This window comes from Dipteris shenzhenensis, chromosome 24, assembly GCF_047967505.1.
Source record: "Dipteris shenzhenensis isolate YYH24624 ecotype China chromosome 24, Dip_SZ_1.0, whole genome shotgun sequence".
Classification (NCBI taxonomy): domain Eukaryota; kingdom Viridiplantae; phylum Streptophyta; class Polypodiopsida; order Gleicheniales; family Dipteridaceae; genus Dipteris; species Dipteris shenzhenensis.
In genome coordinates, this window is record NC_141619.1 from 9,486,675 (window position 1) to 9,508,623 (window position 21,949).

Consider the following 21,949-nt stretch of genomic DNA (forward strand, 5'->3'; position numbering starts at 1 on the left):
CCCTAGGACAAAGCTTGTCATTAGAAAAAGAGGCTCATTTTGAAATTTAGGCCTTGCTCGTGCATGGAAAAGAGGCTCATTTTGAAATTTAGGCCTTGCATGAATGAGTAGAAGAAGATCACTGTCCTTTTAGTTATTGAAGGCTGGTTCCAGCGATACATGACCGTGAGGACAAACAAAACAGTCAGATAGGAGACATGGTCAGAAGATCTTGGAAATGAGAGTGAAAGGACTACCGCTTGCATCTAGCAAGCACAGCATGTCCCTGCTCAGCCGAGCCTATGTCGTTGGTCCCATTCTAAAAATCGGGCTAGAGAAAGAACCCCCAAGTATGTGTAGGATATAACAACATCCACCAGTAATCCGTCTAGCGTGAACTACTCTTTGTGCAAGGCTACTCGACCTTAGTTTTACTAAGGTTGACCTTCAAATCATGTGTCTCACAAAAGATATGCAGTGCATCCAAGTGTTGTTGGAGGCCACTCGTTGAAGATGAGAGTAAGACTAGAACATATGCATAGAGGAGAATCTAATCAAGGAGCTAGTGAGAGAGTAATCTGCTCCCCCTAGTGTCCCCATGAAAGTCTCATGATGTCCACTGTCCACCCTGTACCAATCTAAACTCCGCCCGAGACCCTCTCATAGGATGCCACAACTGCCCAAATGATCTCATGACCATACCCTAGATCCTAAAAGCATTTGATAAGGCGATCTCCCGTCACTGTGTCAAAAGCTTCGCGACAATCCACAAAGCACCAATGAACCCTCTGTCTATGTGCTCTGGCCTCTTCAATGATGATCTACAGTCGCATGATCAGTCCAAAAGCGGGCCTGTCCCTCGGCCCTAGTTCTAAAGCTCTACAAACTCGCTAAATTATGTTGAGCACTGATACATAGATCTTGGACATGACATGCCCAATCATAATGATCCTACAACTTTTCAGCTCATGGGATCCCCTACCTTGTGAATGGGAGCGATAGTACACATGTGAGGGAAACCACTTTGTTAAAAAGCTTTGCAAGAACAAGGCCATAGTACTTCTTCCATATGCAATGTATTCAATACATAAGCCTTCGTGATGTCTCGCTCGGTCGTTAATGAAGATTCAAAGCTGCATGTTTCACGCCATTGGCAGTGAAAAGTGTGTAAAACACAGGACGGGATAATTTTGAGAGGTCAAGTGATGGCTGGTACAGAATGTCATATAGTGTACATGCATAAGAGTGCCATAGTGTGGTGTCCGTGAGAGGAGAGAGGGCTCGTCACTCAAGAAACTTCTACCAAAAGTCCTAACAGTTGTTAACTAAGTAGAATGCTTATTAAGTAGTGGTTCTAACGGACCACGCTGCAATATTCATGCATCATCTATGCCTCACTTGGAAGCTGATGCTTAGTCTCAAATCGGAGTTTACGGCGTAGAGTCTTACACTCATCATCGTACAAGCAATAGCACGGTATCAAGCCAAGAGGAGGTGGGCAAGTGGAGCGGGTTGTGTGCGTGAAGGTGTGTATGGCAACCTCATGGAGAGAGTGATAGATCAAAGCGGTTCGATCTTCGACGCACGACATGTCCTCCAAATCTGCGAGTAAAGTAAAAATGTGTGCAGAGTACTCAGGGGAGAGGCTATCATCAAAGTGCATGTCATGACATGAAGTGTGTGTGTGTAGTGTCGTGATATGCATCATGAGACCGAGGATGGATATACCAAAGAGGAGACAAGTATGATCAGCTCCTGAAGGTGGAGGCAAGACGAAGAAGTCGCTGATATGTGAGGCAAAGGCAAGCGGTCCCATGAGGCAAAGTTGATGATATGCAAGGCAAAGGCAGGAGATCCCATGAGGTAGTCAACCACACTAGAGCCCCCTCTATGTGGAAAACAAGTCAATCCACCCAAAGAGGACCATCGATCCAAACCATTATAAATGATAAGATCATGTATCCTATCCATATCTAAGAGAGCATGCCTGTAAGATGTGACCAAGGCTTGCCCGTCTGCGAAGACTCGAGACATCTCCACCTCATCTAGACCAACATCTTGCAATAAGATAGAGTCATCAGAAAAAGCGATACATAAACGTACCCGTCCTCGCATTGAAGTCCCAACAAGGAGGACTTTCTTGCGTGTAATGAAGGGGACAAAGGGGCCAAGTTAGAGATCCTTTAGGTAAAAAATGTTGAGGGACTATATAAGTCCCCATCCACCCCCGGAGGAGGGGGAGATAAGAAGAGGGAGAAGGAGAGAGAAGTGTGGAAAGGGGGGAAGAGGGAGAGGAAGAGAGAGATTAGGAGAGAAAGGAGAAGGGAGGAGAGAGAGATAGAGAGAGATTGGGAGAGAGAGTGTACGGAGCACGTAGGAGGAAGGAGAAGGAAGTAGATAGGAATTAGATGTCACGTCAAAAAGTACATAGTAGGAGGTGGATGGGGACTTCGATAGTCCCTCCACATTTTCCACCTAAAGGACCTCTAACTTGGCCCCTTTGTCCCCTTCATTACAGCCATCCCTTCCAATAGAATTTTGCCCTCAAAATTTCACAACATGGCTGTCAAAAGTGCAGCAAATAGCAACTACTAATCAATCCGGTAGGAGATAGGGGTGGTCCTCGACAATGCTTTCTGGCTGCCATGAATTTTCATCCTCAGGGAGTCCCCACCACTTGATAAGATACTCTACGTAGGCCTTGTTTCGGAGTACATGGTCTCTGAAACCCACGATGCGCTCCAGAACATAGAGGATGTGGCCCTCTTCATCCATAGGTGGCAACTCTGGAAGAACATGGACATGCTGTCCAACATGTGGTTTCAGCAAAGACACATGGAAAACATAATGGAACTTGGAGGTATTGGGTAGCTCCAACTGATATGCTACATCTCCAACCTTGCGGATGATCCTGTAAGGACCGTAATACCTATGAGCAAGCTTTGTGCTCGTATTACCTTTCAGCGAGGCATAACGGTTCTTATGGAGCCGCAAATGCACATAATCTCCCTCTTTGAAAGGCAAATTTCTCCTACGTTCATCCGCATATTTCTTTTGCTTGGCATGGGCGTCCTACATATTCCTTTTTGCCAACTACAGAAGGGCATCCATCCTCTCCAAGTCATTTCGTGCTTGCTGATTTTTCACAGCCATGTCAGCAATTGAAGAAGGCATCCTGACCTTGCATCCGTACATTGCCTCAAACGGGCTCATGCCAATGGAGAGATGCTTGGTACTATTGTAGAAAATTCAGCAAGTGACAACCATTTAACCATTTATCCCAAGACTTCTGAGTATCATGACAAAAATGCCTCAAATATTCCTCCACCCATTTGTTCACCCTTTCCGACTACCCATCAGTCTCAGGATGGTAAGCAATGCTAGGTGAGAGTAAAGTTCCCATTGCTATAAATATCTCCTGCCAAAAGCGACCCCTAAACTTTGCATCTCTATCACTGACAATTTCCTAAGGGAAACCATGATTCTTAAAGACATGCTCAATGAATTGCCAAGCAACCTGTGATGCTGAATATTGGGTCTTAGTGGGTATGAAATGGGCCTGTTTTATCATTCTATCCACCACAGAAGGCAATCCTGTGATGAAATCCATTGCTATGTCCGTCCATTTTCCCTCTGGAAAGGGTAATGGCTGCAAGAGACCTGAGGGTAATTTGCTGTCCACTTTATTCTGTTGGCAAGGCAAGCATTCAGCCACGTCTTTAACCACATCTCTCCACATGCCTTCCCAGGTAAAGCTCTACTTGATTCTTTCATATGTTTTAGTGATACCTGCATGTCCAGCCATGGGAGAAGAGTGCATTTCTTGCAAAACCAGCTAGCGGTATTTTGAGTCTGGCACTAAATAAATCATGTCTTGGCACCACAACAACCCATTATGCAATTTGAAATCCGGATGACCCTGACTAGAAGGCTTTTGCAAATCTGAAAATATGGGAGATGCTTTAGAATTCTGCATATACTCTTCTTGAATGCCATGAATCCACTCTTGATATATGGTAGAGATAGCATACAAATTGCAAGCCCACATCCTAGACAAGGCATCTGCAACCACATTTTCCTTCCCTTTTCTGTACTCAATGTCAAAATCATAGGATTGGACTGCAGCCAACCACCTCTTCTGCTTATATGACAAATTTGGCTGGGTGAGGAAGAATCTGAGTGTCCCATGATCTGTTTTCACCTTAATTTTACTTCCGTACAGATAGTGGTGCCATTTCTTGAAAGCATGCAAGATAGCCAACATCTCCTGATCATAAACATAGAATCTTTGCCACTGGCATCTGCCTCCACAATGAAAGGATGCAAAAAATCAGGGCATACCAAGACAGGTACATGAGTGAGAGCAAATTTCAGGTCTTCAAAGCTGCGTTGTGCTTCCCTTGACCCACCCAAAAGCATCCTTCTTCAAGAGGTCAGTAAGAGGAGCTGCCCTCTTGGCAAATTTGCGAATAAAGCACCTGTAGAAGGAAGCAAGACCTAAAAATCCTCTCAACTGAGTGGGATTTTGTGGCTGTGGCCAATTTTTGATGCATTCCACCTTTGCAGGATCCACCCAAATACCATGTCTACTCACAATATGCCTAGATACTCAACCTCCTTTGCCATAAAAGTACATTTGCTGGCTTTTGCATAAAGCTGATACATCCTCAAAATTTCCAGCACTTGCTTCACATGCTTAATGTGCTCTTGTCTATCCTTGCTGTAATTATCTGGCGGAAAGCACTTTGGAGCATAGAGGAAAGGGCATCCAGAAACTCTATCTACGCTTCCCGAGATGCAGGAAGGAGCACCTAAGATAGTGTGTGGAAACGCAAAAAGGTCAATGGAGAGGCTCAGAAGAAAGGTCGTCAAAGAAGTTTCAACGGCGCTTGAATGAGCCAAAATAAGGCTGTGGAGAGCCCCAAAAAGAGGCTACAAATTATTGTTTTTTATTTTTTAACTTTTATTTTATAATAAGGTCCCTAAGTCACCTAGGACACTTAGGACTCCTAGCTAAAGACTGATAAGACAGTTAGGACATTGACCTAAGGTAACCTAACTTGATCATTTAACCCCTAGTTAACACTAACCTAACCGAGACCAACTAACTAAATCTAAACCTAATCAAACTAACCCCACCCCTAACTAGTTAGGCCTAGCCAGACCTACCCACTGCTCAAGGCTGTTGCCATGGTTGCAATCTTCTTACGAAGTATTACTTGACCAAGGCTATGTATGAAATGATCCTGCTCTCTCTCTCTCTCTCGTGCACGTAGGCGGTGAACCTCCATGATGATCTACTCTCAATCTCGCAATCGGATGTGCCTGACATGACAAATATGGGCAAGGCATGAATGGGGACTGAATGATAGGGATTTGAATAGAGGGCTGGGGATGGCAAAAGACTAACACTGGTGGACGATCTAAGATGTAGCTGAGGTGAGCCTAACTATAGAGAGGAATGGTGGTTGGCTAAGGGGTAAGGGTGACAACAAGGGAGGTCAAACTAGCAAGCCTTTAGGGCCAGGATTGATTCCAACACCAATATGTGATGCCGATGCCGATGCCGATGCCGAGACTGGTGTCGATGATGATGATGATGATGATGATGTTGCAACAATTGTGTGTGGATGACGTTGATGATGATGATGATGATAGTGATGATGACATTGCAGGAGCTAAAGCTGAGGCTATTGCGGCAACAGACTTCTGCACTGCCGTACTATCTTTCTGCATACCAACTGCAATTCTTGTTGATGTCATCAATCTTGTCGTTTAGCTGTTGTTTGAACTACTGACTTTTAGGCTTCTCTTTCTTCTTCTCACCTTAATCTTCTTTTGCCATACTGCTTGCTTTTTCCTTTTCCCCTTGTTTTTCTCCTAGCAAGTTTCCTTGCTAAGATTATGGGGGTGAAGAGCAAGGGCCACAATGTAGCAATGCAAGAAAAGGGCCTGAGAAGGGAATGCCAAGGGGGAGCGAGGCAGTTTTTCATATTGCCTCCCCTAAGGATAGGCTAGGACTTGAGTGACTAGTTGGAGTGATCCCCCCCCCAAAAAAAAAAAAGGGACTTCTATTAAGTATGAACAAAACCGGCCAGAATAAGCTCAAAGTGGATAGTTATAGTGATTTTTTTTTTCAAAAAAAGTACTTCATTAAGTATGAATAAAAAACGCAAAGCAAGCTCAAGTGCGGGAGTACATCATGTCAAGCATGAGAGAATTTATCAGGGTTGAGACTGCCATTCGCATCATTGACCCTTTGGAAGGCCAACCTAACCTTCATGACGTGCTCCTTACGTGTCGAGAATATACAGAAATCATCTAAAAACACCTCCAAGAAAACCCCCAAATAAGGAGCAAACACCATCTGCATAAATCTTTGAAAGGTAGCAGGAGCATTGGAGAGGCCAAATGGCATTACTTTGAATGTAAACGTCCCCCAGGGTGTGGCAAATGTGGTTTTAAGCACATCCTCCTCGGCAATGCTGATTTGATAAAACCCGGAGTAACCATCGCAAAAAGTATATATCTCATGACCACTTACCTTCTCAAGAATGAGGTCTTGAAAGGACAGAGGATGATGGTCCCTCTTGGTGGCCCCATTGAGTTTCTTATAATCGATGCAGGCCCGCCACTTGTTGTTTTTCTTTGGGGTGACTACCACTAGTGAAACCAATTTAGTATTGTGAACCGGAACAATAAACCGAGCTTCTATAAGCTTCTGCAACTCTAAGCGCAAAGCGTCGGTTTGTAGGGGCCCTAATCTCCGATACTTCTGAGCCACTAGCTTAGCATCAAGCTTCAGCTCGATCTTGTGTTCTATGGCAGTCACATGGCGAAGGTGATAGTAGCTAGTTACAAAGTGGTCAAGGAAACCTTTGAACATTTCTAGAAACTCATCTTTCTCACTCGGAGTGAGGTCTGGAGAAAGCATAGATTCAAGCTGTTGAGGACTAGCTGTTACCTTTTCCGCGGGTGGCGAGATCGAAGACAACCACCATCATGTAAACTTCTTCCTCCAAGAACTCCTCCCCCGTCTAAATCTTCCATTGACTCAGACGCCGAGAATGAGAGAGTATCACTGTCTTGCTCCTCTTTTTCTTCTAGTTCAATGACACCTAGTTGCATCGGGATCTTCTTCTTTGAAGCACCAAAAGATATGTGTCCCATCTTCCAATAACTGACTACATCACTCTTTCTCAACCACAGTCTCCGGAGTATGGCTGGGTCACTCCTGCCTGTATCTTCAATGTCCACTACATAGAAATTGACGGTGGCGATCAACCCATTGACAGTGATGGGCAAATCCTCAATGACTCCCACGGTGGCGAGTCGTTGACCATCTACTACCTTGATTCGAGTGGAGGAACGCCTTGTGCGTTTCAAATTTAATTTCTTCATGATACGACATATGTCCCGTCTTCCAATAACTGACTACATCACTCTTTCTCAACCACGGTCTCCCGAGTATGGCTGGGTAACTCCTACATGTATCTTCAATGTCCACTACATAGAAATTGATGGTGGTGGTCAACCCATTGACAGTGATGGGCAAATCCTCAATGACTCCCAAGGTGGTGAGTCGTCGACCATCTGCCTTGTGCATTTCAAATTCAATTTCTTCATGATACGGGACACCATGATATAACATGCGGCTCCTCGATCAACACACACTTTTGATACGGCAATTATCTATGATGGAATCTACTGTATGCGGGTGCCGATCAACATCTTCAGAGATAGAAGAAATCTCTCGTACCTTTCCCTTTTTCTTGCTCTTCCTTATAAGAGCCCTTGCTGCATCTCACGACTCACCTTAGGGCTTAATGCTATTAGTCGAGGAAGCGTGATGCTCAAAGACCGATGAGCAAGGTCCTGAACGACCGAATAGTCTTCTTGCCCTGAGCCGATAGGAAAATCCGAGGGCGACTACTTACTCTTGCGAGATCTTTTAGCCTTCTCTGTTAGCATCTGGGGACTCTGAGAAGGACACCTTCTTCTTGGGGAGGCCTGGTGCACGGTTTGGAGAGGGGTCCGCATTCAGTGTGATAATGACCCTTTTGATGACACTCGTAGCACATAACATTAGCACATTCTCTTGGAGGGCGATTGGCTTAATTTCTAATGCCCACCATCTCAAGCCGAAGGTCATTCAGAGCCTTGGCAAGGTCATTGACTCCGGGTTCTTTAGTAGGAGGGACTGAGGGAGTAGCAAGGAGGGAGGCTCGTGGGCGACGCTGGGGAAATCTTCCAGGCGGAGGGTGAGGATATACACCTTGTTGAGGATAAGCATCTAAGGGAGGACCATACATTTCAGGTGGAGGCAGTGGATACATCCTTGACGGAGGGTGGGGGTATGCCTCTGAGTTGGACCCCCCAGGTGGTTGTTGCAAGAATTGAGGGCGTTGCGAAGGGACAACTGTCTTCTTTGAAGCGGGATCAGACTGAACTTTGTCAAACTTTTGAGCAATCTCTTGCGCTCGCACCATGGTCTCTAGATTCTCTCATTTAAGCTTGCACTTGCTCCTGCTACGAGGTAGCCCAGCATATGCTGAGTCATTCCAGCTCGAAATCCGACATTGTCCTCCTACGTGGTAATTAAATGGTCCAAGAGCACGGCCGCTCGATCCACATATCGACGCGCCGTCTCACCTTCTGACTGCTTCAGATTTGCCACCTGCAAGTACACATTCTTCGGCTCCTCTTCTTTGCCGAAATACTTAATCATAGCCGCCGTCAATCTGGCTAACTTTGGCGGACGTCCTTGGCCTGCTTCTCATATCGCACTTGAGCCAAACCCTCTAGAAATGTAGAAAGAACCAACAACCATCTATCTTCAGTAAGAAAATTGAGAGAAACACAACGGCGCTTGAAGGCCACAAGATACTCATTTGGATTTTCTTCAATCCGACCACAGAACACAGGAATATCAACCATGCTTGGAAATCGAAGAATACAGTGGAGGAGGTAAGAAAATACAAATGTCTGCAAAAACAATTGTACATTCAAAATCTGATCGTAAGGTTTGCCAACATAGAAGACCATCCAAATGGGCATTGCCTCTCATGATCTCACCCTAAATGAAAACATCTATGTAAGAGATTGACCAATGAAAATACGAGTTTACCATAGGAGAAGACGTAACTCCTCCGAACATATGCCACTTAAAAGCATATGCTCCTAGAGCATGAGAATAATATATACCTTCATGAATCATAAGACAATCCAATCTTACAAATTAAATTTTTTATAAAACAAGTAAAAGAACAAAGAAAAGAATAAAGTTTGTAACTAAATTCTAACAAGACTATGAGTAAATGAGAAAAATAAAAAATAACTAATAACTAATAAGCATAACCCCAACCTACCAACTAGGACCCATTTTAGGTGCTTCCTAAGGATCACCTCTAGGACTATTGTATCTTACATGAAGCCTTCTTTAAGATGAGTGATTAGCAAACAAGCCTTCTTGAAGCTCAAGGCATATCTTGGGTCTTTTCAATTTGAAGAACTTAAAATGAGTTTGTGTTAGAACATGTGCCGACCCCTTCGTCAAGCATGAAATTGAGAGGGATAAAAGACCCCTTGTGTGCACTTGAGGCAATCTGAAACCGGCCTTCGATAAACAAAAGGGTAGTGATCTTCTTCTACTCAGTCATAAACTTCATAAATAGCCACAATGCAAGCTTCAGTCACTTAAATCACTTAGCACAACTTAGAAACAAGCTTCAACAACAACAAAGGTGAGGCTAGAATGCCCCTGCTCGATGAAAATAGTACACAGTGCACCCACTAGTCCCAAATGCCTTGGCGCCCCTTACGGTATTTATTTAATGCTTCTGAATGGAAATGCTTTACAACAAGGGTTCAACCTTGCACTATTCCTCTCTGCAATCCTTTACTTGTCTTCAAGGCATCTAATCCCAGTGCACCACTAGAATTTCCACTGGCAAGGCATACTTAGGCATTCACTTTTGATCTGACACAACTTAGAGGCATTCAGGCATCCAAACCACTGGCAAACTGAGCTCAAGGCAGCCTCAAGGCTATCACATGCATCCACACTGTCCTTAGGCCTTCCACAGGATCACCCTGGCCTTTGGGTGCTTACTAGAACCTGTTGGGGTCCTGAAAGGACTGCACACAACACGCATGCACTGCAAAAAGCTGCAAAGCAAGAAAGAACAAGGAAAAACCAAACCTGGAACCAACTCCCGCTGTCTGTGGCAGAGGGGTGAGCTCCTTCCTCGCACCTATCCTCTGTCCAAGCTCCTTGCAAGGTGCAGGTGTCTTCCAGCAATCAGGAGAGGAGAGAAATGAAGGTAGAGAGCGGAGGGTGAACAAGAAAGAGCTGTAGAGAAAAGATGGTTCACAAATCTGCCTCGAAACGATTGTCTCGGGATATGTGCCTGAGTCCTCCTAAGAGAAGGTGCCAAAAGCAACAGGGAAAGTTTCTCCTGCAGCCTGCACACCTCCAGAACAGCTCCAGAAGCCACCACGCAGCCAAAAACATATGCACAAAGGTCCAGCACAGCAAAAGATAACCCCGGGCACCTGTTGGAGGCAACTGGACACGTCTGTACGGATTTCGTACAGCCGTACGGACGTCCGTACAGTTCAAAAATGAGTTATGGCACTTCCTAGAAGTGCGTATTAGCCTTGGAACAGTCAAAATAGTGTTAAAAAGGCTGAACAAGCTCGAAACAGCTCAAACAGCTCAAAAACTGCACAAGAACAACTGAAAACGTCGTGAGGGGAGAGAGATGGAAGGTGGGGGAAAGGCATGCATACACATGCTTGACAAATGGCACCTCCTCCTTGCCATTTGTCCCTTCATTAAAGTCCTAACCCCCATACCAAGGACAACATTGGTTGTCCTTAGGCCCAACTTTTAGACCCCTCTTTAAAAGCCTTTGCCTTGCCCCTAGGACCTAGTGATGCACCTAGACTTTGCCCTTAGGAACTTCTAGGAAGTGTGCACTTCCTCTAGCCAGTCCCTCACGGCCAAACCATTACAACACTTAACCATGGTTAACCCCGAGTTAAGCGTAGGTTGAGTTACAAAGATACTTTACATCACTTTTCACGTCCTCGTGATAGATCAATAGAGCGAGTGAGAAAATGCGAGCGAACCCAAAAAAGCGAGCGACAATTAGTTGAAGTGGTTCGAAAATCAAGCAAGAAAATAAAGAATCTAAGTTTTTTATAAAATAATTGCTTGAAGTACAAAGTACTCAAAAGGGTGGTTGTGTCACAAAATTCATATTCTGCTACGCATAATTTTTTTAGATGGTGCAGAAAGGCATGGTATTCATCTAAATCATGCCTTGTCATTTGATTTGATATGTAGCATTATGCCTTTTTGCAAAAATAGAGGGATGTGAAAATGTCGTCTTTTGGGCCATGCAAGGAGTCGTTGGAAACACCCCACTTGTGTGGAAAGTTGCATTGATGATATCAATTACTCTAGTGGAAAGAGAGAACTTGATTGGGTTTGTTTTTGATACAAACAATGACTTGGAATTAAACATACAAACTGTCTCATGGATGATGTGAAATTAGTGTTAGTGGCTTTAAAGTTATATGCGCATTTAACCTTCTAGCATTGAGGACTCTACTCGAAACGGGCTGGAATGAGAGGCAAAATAGGAAGAGGGAATAATATCAAAGGCAAGATCAAGAGAGTAGGCAAGGAAAGAAGAAAGGCTTTAGGGGAATGGGGAAAGGGAGAATGAGCAAAGATTTGAGGGCTGCTAGGCTGATCTGAGCTGCTAGAGGCAACATGGCTGCCAATGGGCAGCAAAGAAGAGGCAAGCAAGAGAGGGCTGAGAAAGGGACCTTGGAGGGGCCTGGCCATACAAAGGGGGCCGCAAAAGCCCCTAGAAGAGCTGTGAGAAGAAGAAAACAGCATAGAAGGGAAGGGCGTGTGAACTAGTTGTTGGTTGAATACGTCAAATGTGCAGCTATGCAGCAAGGGCTTTAAAAGTAAATTACTTTGCTGTCCACTTTTAGACATGGAGCAGCCTGGTTCTTCCAATCCTATCCTCACATGCTCATTGGCTGACATATAGGCTGCTGCTGTTTCTGCTGTTGCTCCATGAGGCTGAAGGACTGACTCTATGCTGCTGAGTGGTGCAGGGCCAATTATAGGCCTGGTAACCCTTCGTGCTTGCTGGGCTGCTGGTCAGCTGACAATTTAGCTAAAATGTAGCCGACTGCAAGCCGGGCCTGGCCAATCAAGCCTGGTCAGTAGCTGGCCCTTTAACAAATCCATGACTAGCCTCTGTATGGAGGCAATGTTTGCGTAAATGGTATCCACTGTGCTTGCCTACCACCTACCTCCCTTTGAATGAGGGAATCGTGTTGGGCATTGACAATTATACATCTGGTCTTTATAGGAATCGTAGAGATGATGCATGTGACATCTCTCAAACAGATGTACGTAAAACCAGTTCTTTAGATAGGCTCATAAATTCCCAAAAGGCTAGAAATCAGCACAAACATTGAGCCAATCTTAATACAGCTTGTGTTTTAGGACCACTGGTTAGTTCATTATCTAAACACTTGAAATTTTTTGGAAAGTACTGTGAACAGCAACTCACCATTGCAAGTTTATAGTTACTATCTCCATGAGTTAAAGGTACCACCCGTTCATCAACCCAAAAAACATGCCATTTACTCCAATCAACACCATGGATCAATGCTTCATCAGCCAGTTTGCCCAGTGTCTGCACAAAAAATATTACACAATTTTATGGCCCATGTTGATAATGCATACCTTGATGAAATTTCAAGAAACCTGAACTTCAAATTCATTTACGATGTATCACAGAATCATATTAATTTGCTGCATTTGTGGCAAGTAAAATATATGCGTACTATGCATAATTCAACACAGCTAGACATTAACATCTGGTGTAAATTTTCTGGCAAACATAAGGAACTTTTGATACGTTTACAATCTGAAAGAGCTGAAATCCTTTTGCTTTGCTGGTAAATATGGCTTAGTTACATTACTCTTCTATTTATTGCACCTCAAATGTGCATGTACACTACACAAATCAATTTAAGGAAAATTTGTAGTCAAGACATCCTTTTATTCCAAAATGCTCCAATTTCTTTTGAATAACAGGAACTTCTCTGGCATTCTATAGCCAACTACATCTTAATGTCTGCTCTAATGATATTTGGCTCAGGCTCTCAAGGTCTTCAGTGTACATGCCTCCTATTTTGCACCTCCCTTGCACGTTTACAGCAATATTCTCACCAATCGCATTCTCAAGTCTCTCCTTAACCTGATCTCCATGATGAAATCCCTTAAAAAAATGGGAGCAAACCAGTTGAGCAAGAAAACGATTCTTAATCTGCAAACAAAATGCTTCATAATTCTTAATAATTCCATAACCTGAGTGCAGAAAGCACCTTCACGAGTGAGCCTCCAGACAGTGCTATGGTGAACCAGCCTTTAGAATCAATTGAGTCCTTTGACAACTGAACTATGTGGGTCACAAGAGCGGATGAAACTCCCTCCTCATCTTCAAACTGCTGAAATGAAACTTCGGGAACCACCTCTGAGTACTTGAACAGATGCCCTTCACGTGTTTCACATACTGTATGCCTCTCTTCCTGTGTTTGCACTCCCACAGTCTTCTCTCGTTTTTTTTTCCGAGACAAAGTCTCTGTACCAACTCCAGCTGTATTTTTCCTTGGTCTTCCTCTTTTTGGTTTTGCCTTTTGCAAATCAGTCTCAATCTGGCTTTCCTCAGACACTACAGCAGTTGCAGAATAAACAAGCAATCTGTGGCCTCTGCCTGTTTCCCTGATGGCATGCCAGCCAATCGATGCTTTACGAACAACACAAACAAGCCTTTTCACATTAAAGAACTTGCCTCTTAACTCGTCAGACAAGCAAGCTGATGAAACCCACATACCCTGCAAAAAAATGTTTGCAGTCTAGACTTAGTACATCTTGTTGACTCGATTTAAATGCGACACCTGGCTCCTTAAGTGCATCAATGATTAAAACAGCAGCAACATACCCATGTGCAACCATCATAAGGAAATGTGGTCAATGAGATAGCCAGAAAACTAGATTATAGGAAACCATCTGCTGGAGGCACTATCTTTTTCTAAAGTACAAATCAAGGGAAAAGATCAAAACACCATTATTTAATTAATGCAAAATAATCACCTTAGTGGAAATCCAATCATGCTTGTGACAATACCAGACCATGCCCGATGAATGTTTTGCATGCATGATTCAGAAACAAACTGATTGTCACGCATATCCTATCATAGTTGTCTATACAGCCCATGGCATGGCTGGCCATATGTCAGACCCCCAGTCAGCCACCAGGACCGAGAGGGCCACCATCAGGTCACAAAGGAGGCATCATACATCACTATGGGCTGCCATGCATGCAGCTGTACGCCCGTACAACTTCCAGGAGCAGCAGACATGCCTTGGGATTGTTAGAGGAGCTGAACTGCCACAGACAGTTCAGAGCCCTGTAGTCCATCCAGAGGACACATAGCGGCCTGCAGCACTACATATAATGCCCAGATCTGGTCAGTTCTGTCACAGTTTGTAAAGGGGCCAATGGCCCTAATTCAGGTCAGCCAAGCAGCAGTACCAGTCAGCCAGGCAGCAGTACAGGTCACTAGCAGTACCAGTCAGCCAGTTCAGGGGCTGATCCAGCGTATGAAAGAGCCCAATCCCTTCATTCATTCAGCCTCTGCAATACCTACAGTTCAGTACCAGCAGAAGAGCTTCAAGACTCTAAAGTGACAATGAGGACTTCAGCAAGAGTGCACCCCATTCTCCAGTTGTAAAGGAAGTTGATTGCATCTCTCCACTCTTCTGCTTCAGGAAGGCTCCCACAGTTGCATTCTCAGTGTTTTGTCTTTCCTATCAACAGAACAAAACAGCTATGGCAGGAGACCCACTGAGGATCTCCACACATTATCACTCACATGTATTACAGTTCAGTCACACTTCCACTTTGTGAAAGTCCTATATGCTAGTGAGAGAGTAGCTTAGCTTAGCTCACGTACCTGCTACATTAGTATCAGAGCTTCAGATATCACGTGCCTGCTACATTGGCATCAGAGCTTCAGATTTCTTTTGAGTTGTGAGGTAGGGTTAGGGAGGCTTGTACAGTGTATGGTAAGACAAGCTCCGGCAATTTGGACATCACACGAGATGCCTTCAAACTCCAGCCAGGATGAAAAGGTGGTGTCTACATTACATGGACCTGGACCCCAGAAGCACCGCCCATACACCACCTGCTATGTTGGCTGTGGTGCAGACCATGATGCAGATGCAAGCTCTGTAGTAAGACACCCTGATGACATAGGACTTAAAATTTATCACAGCCACAGATAAGCGTCAAAATTGGGAGGCAAGAGAAGAACGAACCAGCCCGCACTCGACCTAAAAAAGAATTGACTCGAGGCTTGGGAAGCAAAAGAAGAATGGGATCAAACACTACTTCTATCTCTAGTCAAACCGTAGGTACTGTTCCAACGAAACTCGAGGTACTACGAAAAAAATTTAACCTTTGATTCTTATTGCATGTCTTAATCCATTTGAAAGTTATTCTCCATGGCCCACACAAAGGAAATGAGAAGCGTATTTTGGCTTCTCTGCATCTTTCAAATGAAGCAAGTGGCGAGCAGATCACTAAAATGCTCAAAATATCCAAAGTTCAAACACAAGTGATTGGAGTTCCTACACCACCGTATTTTGACAGTTTTGAGACACAGTTTTTAGAGCTGTCCAAAAGCCCCTGTGAGTCAATCAACCATTTAGCCAACTGGTTCATGCAGGTCATACAGTTTCAAGAGAAGAAACATGACAAGACCGTAAAGTTTCTACATGGCCTTTGCTTAGACATTCATTCATAGTTTCAAGCACAAAGATTATGACACTACCTACAAGCCAGCTCAAAACCTTGAGCTCATGAGCAAAGGGAGAAGGAATGAAGGATAACATTGCTTCGGTGCATTCCTGGATTCAAAGGTACATGCCGGGTACAACAACAAAGAGATCATTTTTAGTATTGTCATATGCAAGGCCACAAAAAGCAAGATTGTCCTCACTACAAAAAGCTCCACGAGGAGATGGCCATAGCAGTTGGTCCAATTCCACCTTCAACTCCTGCCAAAACAACTTTCATCATCATCGAGGAGACTGAGGACCAGCAGAAGGGGGAATTTCATTTGTTTCCTCCAATTTTTACGGCTAGATTGGGAATCTCATTTGTTTCCTTCGTAGATTCCAAGAGATCAGGGGACATCAACTCCACCAGTGCAATAGAGTTAGTAGCCTTGAACGGAGCATAAGTTCAAGTCCTTGACGTTCTTGCTAGCCATTGATTTTAGCCATCCAATGGACTCCGGCAAGTTTATACGATCTATGTCAGAGAGCCATTATCCCTAACCATACTGCTAGTATAGCTACAGGATCACAAAATAGAACTTCTACCACAACTTCAGCACCAGCTCAATAAGGCCATGGTGGAGAAAGGGAGAGATGCTTGGAAGAATTGCTCAAAACAAGCTTCATTCAGCCCAACAGTTCCCCATATGCAGCCCGACCCTTTTTGTCAAGAACATACAACCAAGATGTGTATGGATGACCGCACACGAAACAAAAACTTACAGTGTACAATAAGTTTCCTATGCCCAAAATCGGCTACGTCTTGGAAAATATCAATGGCACACACATGTTCCCTAAGAGAGATGTGGGTATTATCCAATCCAAATCCACAAAGCAAACGTCCACAAATAGCTTTTCTGCACAAAGAAGGTTTAGTATGGTTTTGTGGTCATGTCCTTTAGTTTCTTAAGTGCGCAGCCAACATCTGACAAATAACCTTTCAGGTTTGAAGAACCTCATCAGTAAATGTGTCTTCGTATTTCTCAATGGCATTACGATTTTCTCAAAAAATCGTGCACAGCATGAACATCACTTCGAGCAGGTCATCTTTATTTGGGCGCCAATGCCAAGAAGTCCAATTCTTTTTTGAGAAGGTGCACTATCTCCGGTGCATTATCATTCCCACTAGTCTATTAGGTCCCACAAAGGTCAAGGACATTGTTGAGAGGGATGTGCCCACAAATGCAAAAGAGATACATATATTTATGAGTATTCTTAAAACTTACCAAAAGCATATCAAAGACTTGGCAAAGAAACCGCAATTCCCATAACTAAATCTTTGTAGGGAGTGAAGAAATTAAAGCAGCCCATAAGCACTTTCATCTTTTATTTATTGGAGAAAGTGGTAGCGAAAAAATGTGCTTCGCTTTGGCATTGTTTAGGCAAGGGTCCACAGTCCAAACCGATCATCAAGCATTTCGTATGCTCGTAGCAAAAAGGGTATGGTGACTACGATTTAGGTTGATACAGAGTTCAAGTTCTTTGATAGGAAGAACTAGGAGCAAGGTTCTCAAAAGTCCAACAAGTATCATACAAAGTAATGTTGGATGACCAACCCAATGCCTAAGCCATTCAAGTTAATCGGTTATTCTACAAACACAGACTTTGTGTGCTCTCTTAGTTCTGGCCAACGCTTTCGACGATTGGCAAACATCAAGGTATTCGATTTGTCATGTGTGCCAGAAGGTAGGTGTTCCTCCTTAGAATTTGCTAGTTTTTACTCTATCTCACTAAGCTTCTTAGGTAGCTCTTTCAATAGATCAGCGTGGACTTCGTCACAAACTTACCACCAACCCTTGGGACCAAGAACATGTTGAGCCCCATCTATCCTACTCACCGATCATGAGGCAAATCACGTAATCAAGGAAGATCTCCTTAGCTCCACATGCACAAGACTTGGTTAATGCCCTATGAGCTTTCGGCGATGTCAAAGACTATTACTTGCAGAGAACGTGCTGTTTGGGCTCGCATTTGGAGTGCTGGATACACTCGGATCCACCTCCCACATGCCTTTAGGATTTTGGTAGGGCAATCTTGGGTGTCCAAGTTCTTGGGGCTGTCCAAAGCGTGTCAGATTCTTTCCTTCTCAATAATCTGGCGCTTTTTGGATCAATCTAGATACGAAACAGGTCAACCCTTCAGATCACGGAACTTCAGCCACCAATAAATCTCCAAGAATAATGATGAAATTTTAAAAAACATCAAAATAAAGTTTTGAAAATTCGATAATGGCATTATCATACCTTAATAGGTTGGACACTCTTTGTTTTTTAACTGAACAGCATCAAGTTGATCTGAATCCTAAAATAAAATGACAATGTTTTAAAAGATATGAAGAATATATGGAATTGTCATGTTGATTCTACGCTGGAATGTTCTACCAAAACGTCCAAGGAGGAAAGCAAACCTGAGGAGGGAGCTGAGAGGGGTTGTTGATGGAGAGGATGGGCAAGAGGAGCTCCCAACAAGGAGTAGCAAGGAATAAGACGTGGGATTTTGGAAAGGATGGAAATGAATGGAAGAGGACCATGGGAACTTATGTAGGAAAAGAGGAGCTGAGGTGGATGGAGGGACCATCCATTTGTCCCCCATGTACATGAATGTAGGACATGTGTCTTACACACTAAGTGGTTCCAAAAACCACCAAACTCTTATCCTCATGAGCTATAGAAGCAGATCGTTTCGCAAGTCTCATACCTTGCCTAGATGGTTTTATGAAATTTTTAAAGAGGGCCAAGTCATAGATAAACTCTTTATGATGAGGATAAACTCAAAAGATCTACTAGGATAGGAAGGGTCTCTGACAAGCTTAATGTGAGTCATGCTTAAATGATCACCATTAAAGCTATATCTACGTCTGAAAGATATGAGGAGGCCAAAGACAATCCCAAGTGGGAGGAAGCCATGAAAAAAGAGTATTACAACATCATTAAAAACAGATAGTAGAATTACCATCAAGTAAAGCACCATTGCTAATAAACGGGTCTACTAGATTAAAGCCAAGAGTAATGGAAGTATTACAAATTATAAAGCCAGACTGGTTGCAAAGGGTTATGTCTACAAAGTTATAATGAGACCTTTACAATTTTTGTCCAACATAATGAGAGTAAACCTAGCTACATATTATGGTTGGCCTCTTTATCAAATGGATGTTTAAACCACAGTTATTAATGGTGATTTGAAAGAGGAAGTATATTAATGGTGGTTTGAAAGAGGAAGTATATATGGAACCTCCACTTGGTTTTGAGGTTAAAGACAAGAAGAAAAAGGTCTACAAGTACTTTGTATGATTGAAACAATCACCTCATGCGTGATATTCAAAATAGATCGACACTTTTTAGAGAGAGGATTTGATAGAAGTTTATTTGATTATAAACTTGATTATAATCTGTGCATAAAACATGATGACAAAGGGAGCATAGTTCTCTTCGTATTATACAAGTGATTACTCCTAGCACTCTCGCCTAACATATGATTCATGCATTGAGCAACATCGTTTTGTTGGGGTGTATGAGAAGTTATGCGTTGTCTTCTTGTTCCCTTCTCTCTACAAAATTCAATGAGTTCTATTGACTTCTATTCTCCACCTTTATCTAATCTAAGAGCTTTTACTCATTTACCGTGTGGTTTTCAACCATGGCAACAAAATCCTTAAAATATATAAGGATCTCAGATTTCTCTTTGTGGAAGTACACCCATGCATTCTTTGAATAGTCATCAATGAAGATCAAGAAGTATACTTTACCTCGTATGGACTGATATTCAATGGGCCACAAAGATTTGAGTGTATCAAATTCAAGGATACCACTTTCGTTTGAGAACTTTTCACAACTATGTTTGTAGAGGAAGACTTGCCCACGATAGAAAGCTCACATAATATGCACTAGACAAGTTCGATTTTTGCAAACGATCAGAGAACAAGCATCACAAAGGCGCCACTCGTTCAGCGACCAACTTGAAGCATGCCCCGGTCCTCGAAAACTGGCCTATCCACCGTGGCCACTTATCTGCAACACCCCATTTTCAGTGGCTTTCGCCAGGCCTCTGGCTGCGTCGATCTCCTCAATCTTGTGCCTTGCTTCTCTCATATGTGATAGTGCTCCTTGACGCAGCCGACCCCACCATGTGCGCATGCGTCCCCTTGATTGTCTCACAGACTAGCAGTTGGCCAGTCCAGGGGCTCTTCCAGCCCCTATATAAGCCTCTCCGCCCCCACCTCCAGTGCCTCTGTTCTTGCCTCCTCTGGCCTACCTAAACCTCTCCCTGAGGTGTGAAGCAGTAACCTTGTAGTGAATGTTGTTCTGAGGTTCACTATTTTGTTGCTGCAATATATTTCACAGGTTTTACTGTGACCGAAGGCTGACCTTCGTTTAAGAGTCTATGATCTAAGGAGGTTGTCTCTGATACATAAGGCATTTCTAGTGGCATACGAACGGTATGGCGGAGACCCCGTACATTACACCGTCGGCCGTACGCTCACTTCAAATTTAGGGCAAAGCAATGCACCTTCATAATATCATCGAGAAGGTGGGGGCTATCCTAGGCTAAACAATACCAAAGTCACTCTGCCAAAAGAACACGGCAATTTCGACGTTAGCTCCTTAACCAACAAAAACAGTCGTGTCCAAAAAGAGAAAACCAAGCACCTGCTTGGACCATCAGTAGAAGAGCCAGAAGAGGAGACACCCTGCTCATTTTATCATGTTCAAAGTCCAGTTCTAAACAAAAGCTAGCTTCCAAGCCAGCCTTAAAATGTTTCATCTTCCTCCTCCGCTCAAGCTCACTTAGCCCTCCACAGTGGCATTTCATAGTTCCAGATGCCTCGGCCTCCTTGAAACTTCTGAGCAGTTTTCATGTGACGTATTCTTCTTCACCCAACTTTTCAACTTTGTCATACACCAAAAACTAACGATTATTTACGGTCTGCTTATCGATTGATTCGTTCAACTCTGCTTCTACGATTGACAAGAGCGGTGAGATGATATGTTCCTTCTTGCAAGCTACTGGGGCTGCCCAATGTGATTCCCGGTTTCCTACAGTGATAAATGCGAAGGAACATCTGGGCCTTGAATGCGGGCAACAGAGCGGGTAGAACTATATCTCTAATGAAGAATGAAAAGGTGATGCATTCCTTCGGAATCGGGGAGCATGCAAGAGGGAAACGAATGCTAATTCTACAGATGAGGAGAGCGCTGAAATCTCCCTGTATCTGGTAAAAGCATTGATGAAAGCAAAGCAGGAGAGCAAAAGAGATGAGGATGCAGGAGCAAGTGCGAAAAGTTTGTGGAAATGCAAGAAATGCGAGAGGGAGAGAGAGAGAAGAAACCTGCGAGTGCGAGGGTTGAGAAGATAAGAGCGCCTTGGTAAAGATAGCCATAGCTCTCAATTATTTGAATGCTGAAAGAGACCGCTTGGAAATTATATAGAGCTTCCAATACGCATGCACGTGCCCCAACACAAGCACTCCCATTCCTGCCCGCTTCCCCCTTCCCGTCGGTTCGCCCGCCCGTTTCCCGTGCAGACACCACACCACACATTCTCTCAACAGGTGAGATGTCTGATGGGTGTAAGTGCCTCACATAGCAAAGCTGGCTCTCAAAACAAGTGAGTACAAGTACTCGTTAGCACTGCCTTCAAGTTGGTTCTGTCAAAGGAAAACAATTGTCAAGATGAATAAATGATTAATTTGCAACACATGTGATGGAAGCCGTGTATAGGAAAGTTCGAATGATTTGCAAACTCCGTGTGCGTGCACGCGCGCGTGCGTGTGTGTGTGTGTGAGAGAGAGAGAGAGAGAGAGAGAGAGGAAGAGAGAGAGTTCTTAAAAAAAGAAAGTGTGTGTGAGTGAGTGTGTGTGGGAGAGAGAAAGAACCAAAATAGAAGGGGCCACATGGCAACAAAGTGTGTGGGAGTGTCTCAATACACTTGTTGGAGTCTTAAGGTATTGCCTAGCAAAATGATCAATTTGCTTGCATTTGTAGCAAGGATTAGAAATCGAAGCAAGAGGTTAATTGCCCACTCTTTCCCACC

At 43.7% G+C, this 21,949-nt stretch overlaps 1 protein-coding gene across 5 annotated transcripts in view; it reads right to left on the reverse strand.

The window, feature by feature from the left end:
• The window catches only part of LOC147886189 (putative 6-phosphogluconolactonase 1), a 33,213-nt gene extending 11,874 nt beyond the window's left edge, over positions 1-21,339 (reverse strand). For all 5 annotated transcript variants that reach the window (XR_015543360.1, XM_087395989.1, XM_087395988.1 and 2 more), the window contains exons 1-3: positions 21,246-21,339; positions 13,402-13,911; positions 12,582-12,707 (exon numbers count right to left, since the gene is read on the reverse strand). Coding sequence is in view for 4 of the 5 variants with exons in the window: in XM_087395989.1 (XP_087252115.1) it covers positions 12,582-12,707; positions 13,402-13,911; positions 21,246-21,296 (687 nt within the window). In the remaining variant the exon portion in view is untranslated. The remainder of the gene's footprint in view (positions 1-12,581; positions 12,708-13,401; positions 13,912-21,245) is intronic.
• Between the last annotated feature and the right edge of the window lie 610 nt (positions 21,340-21,949).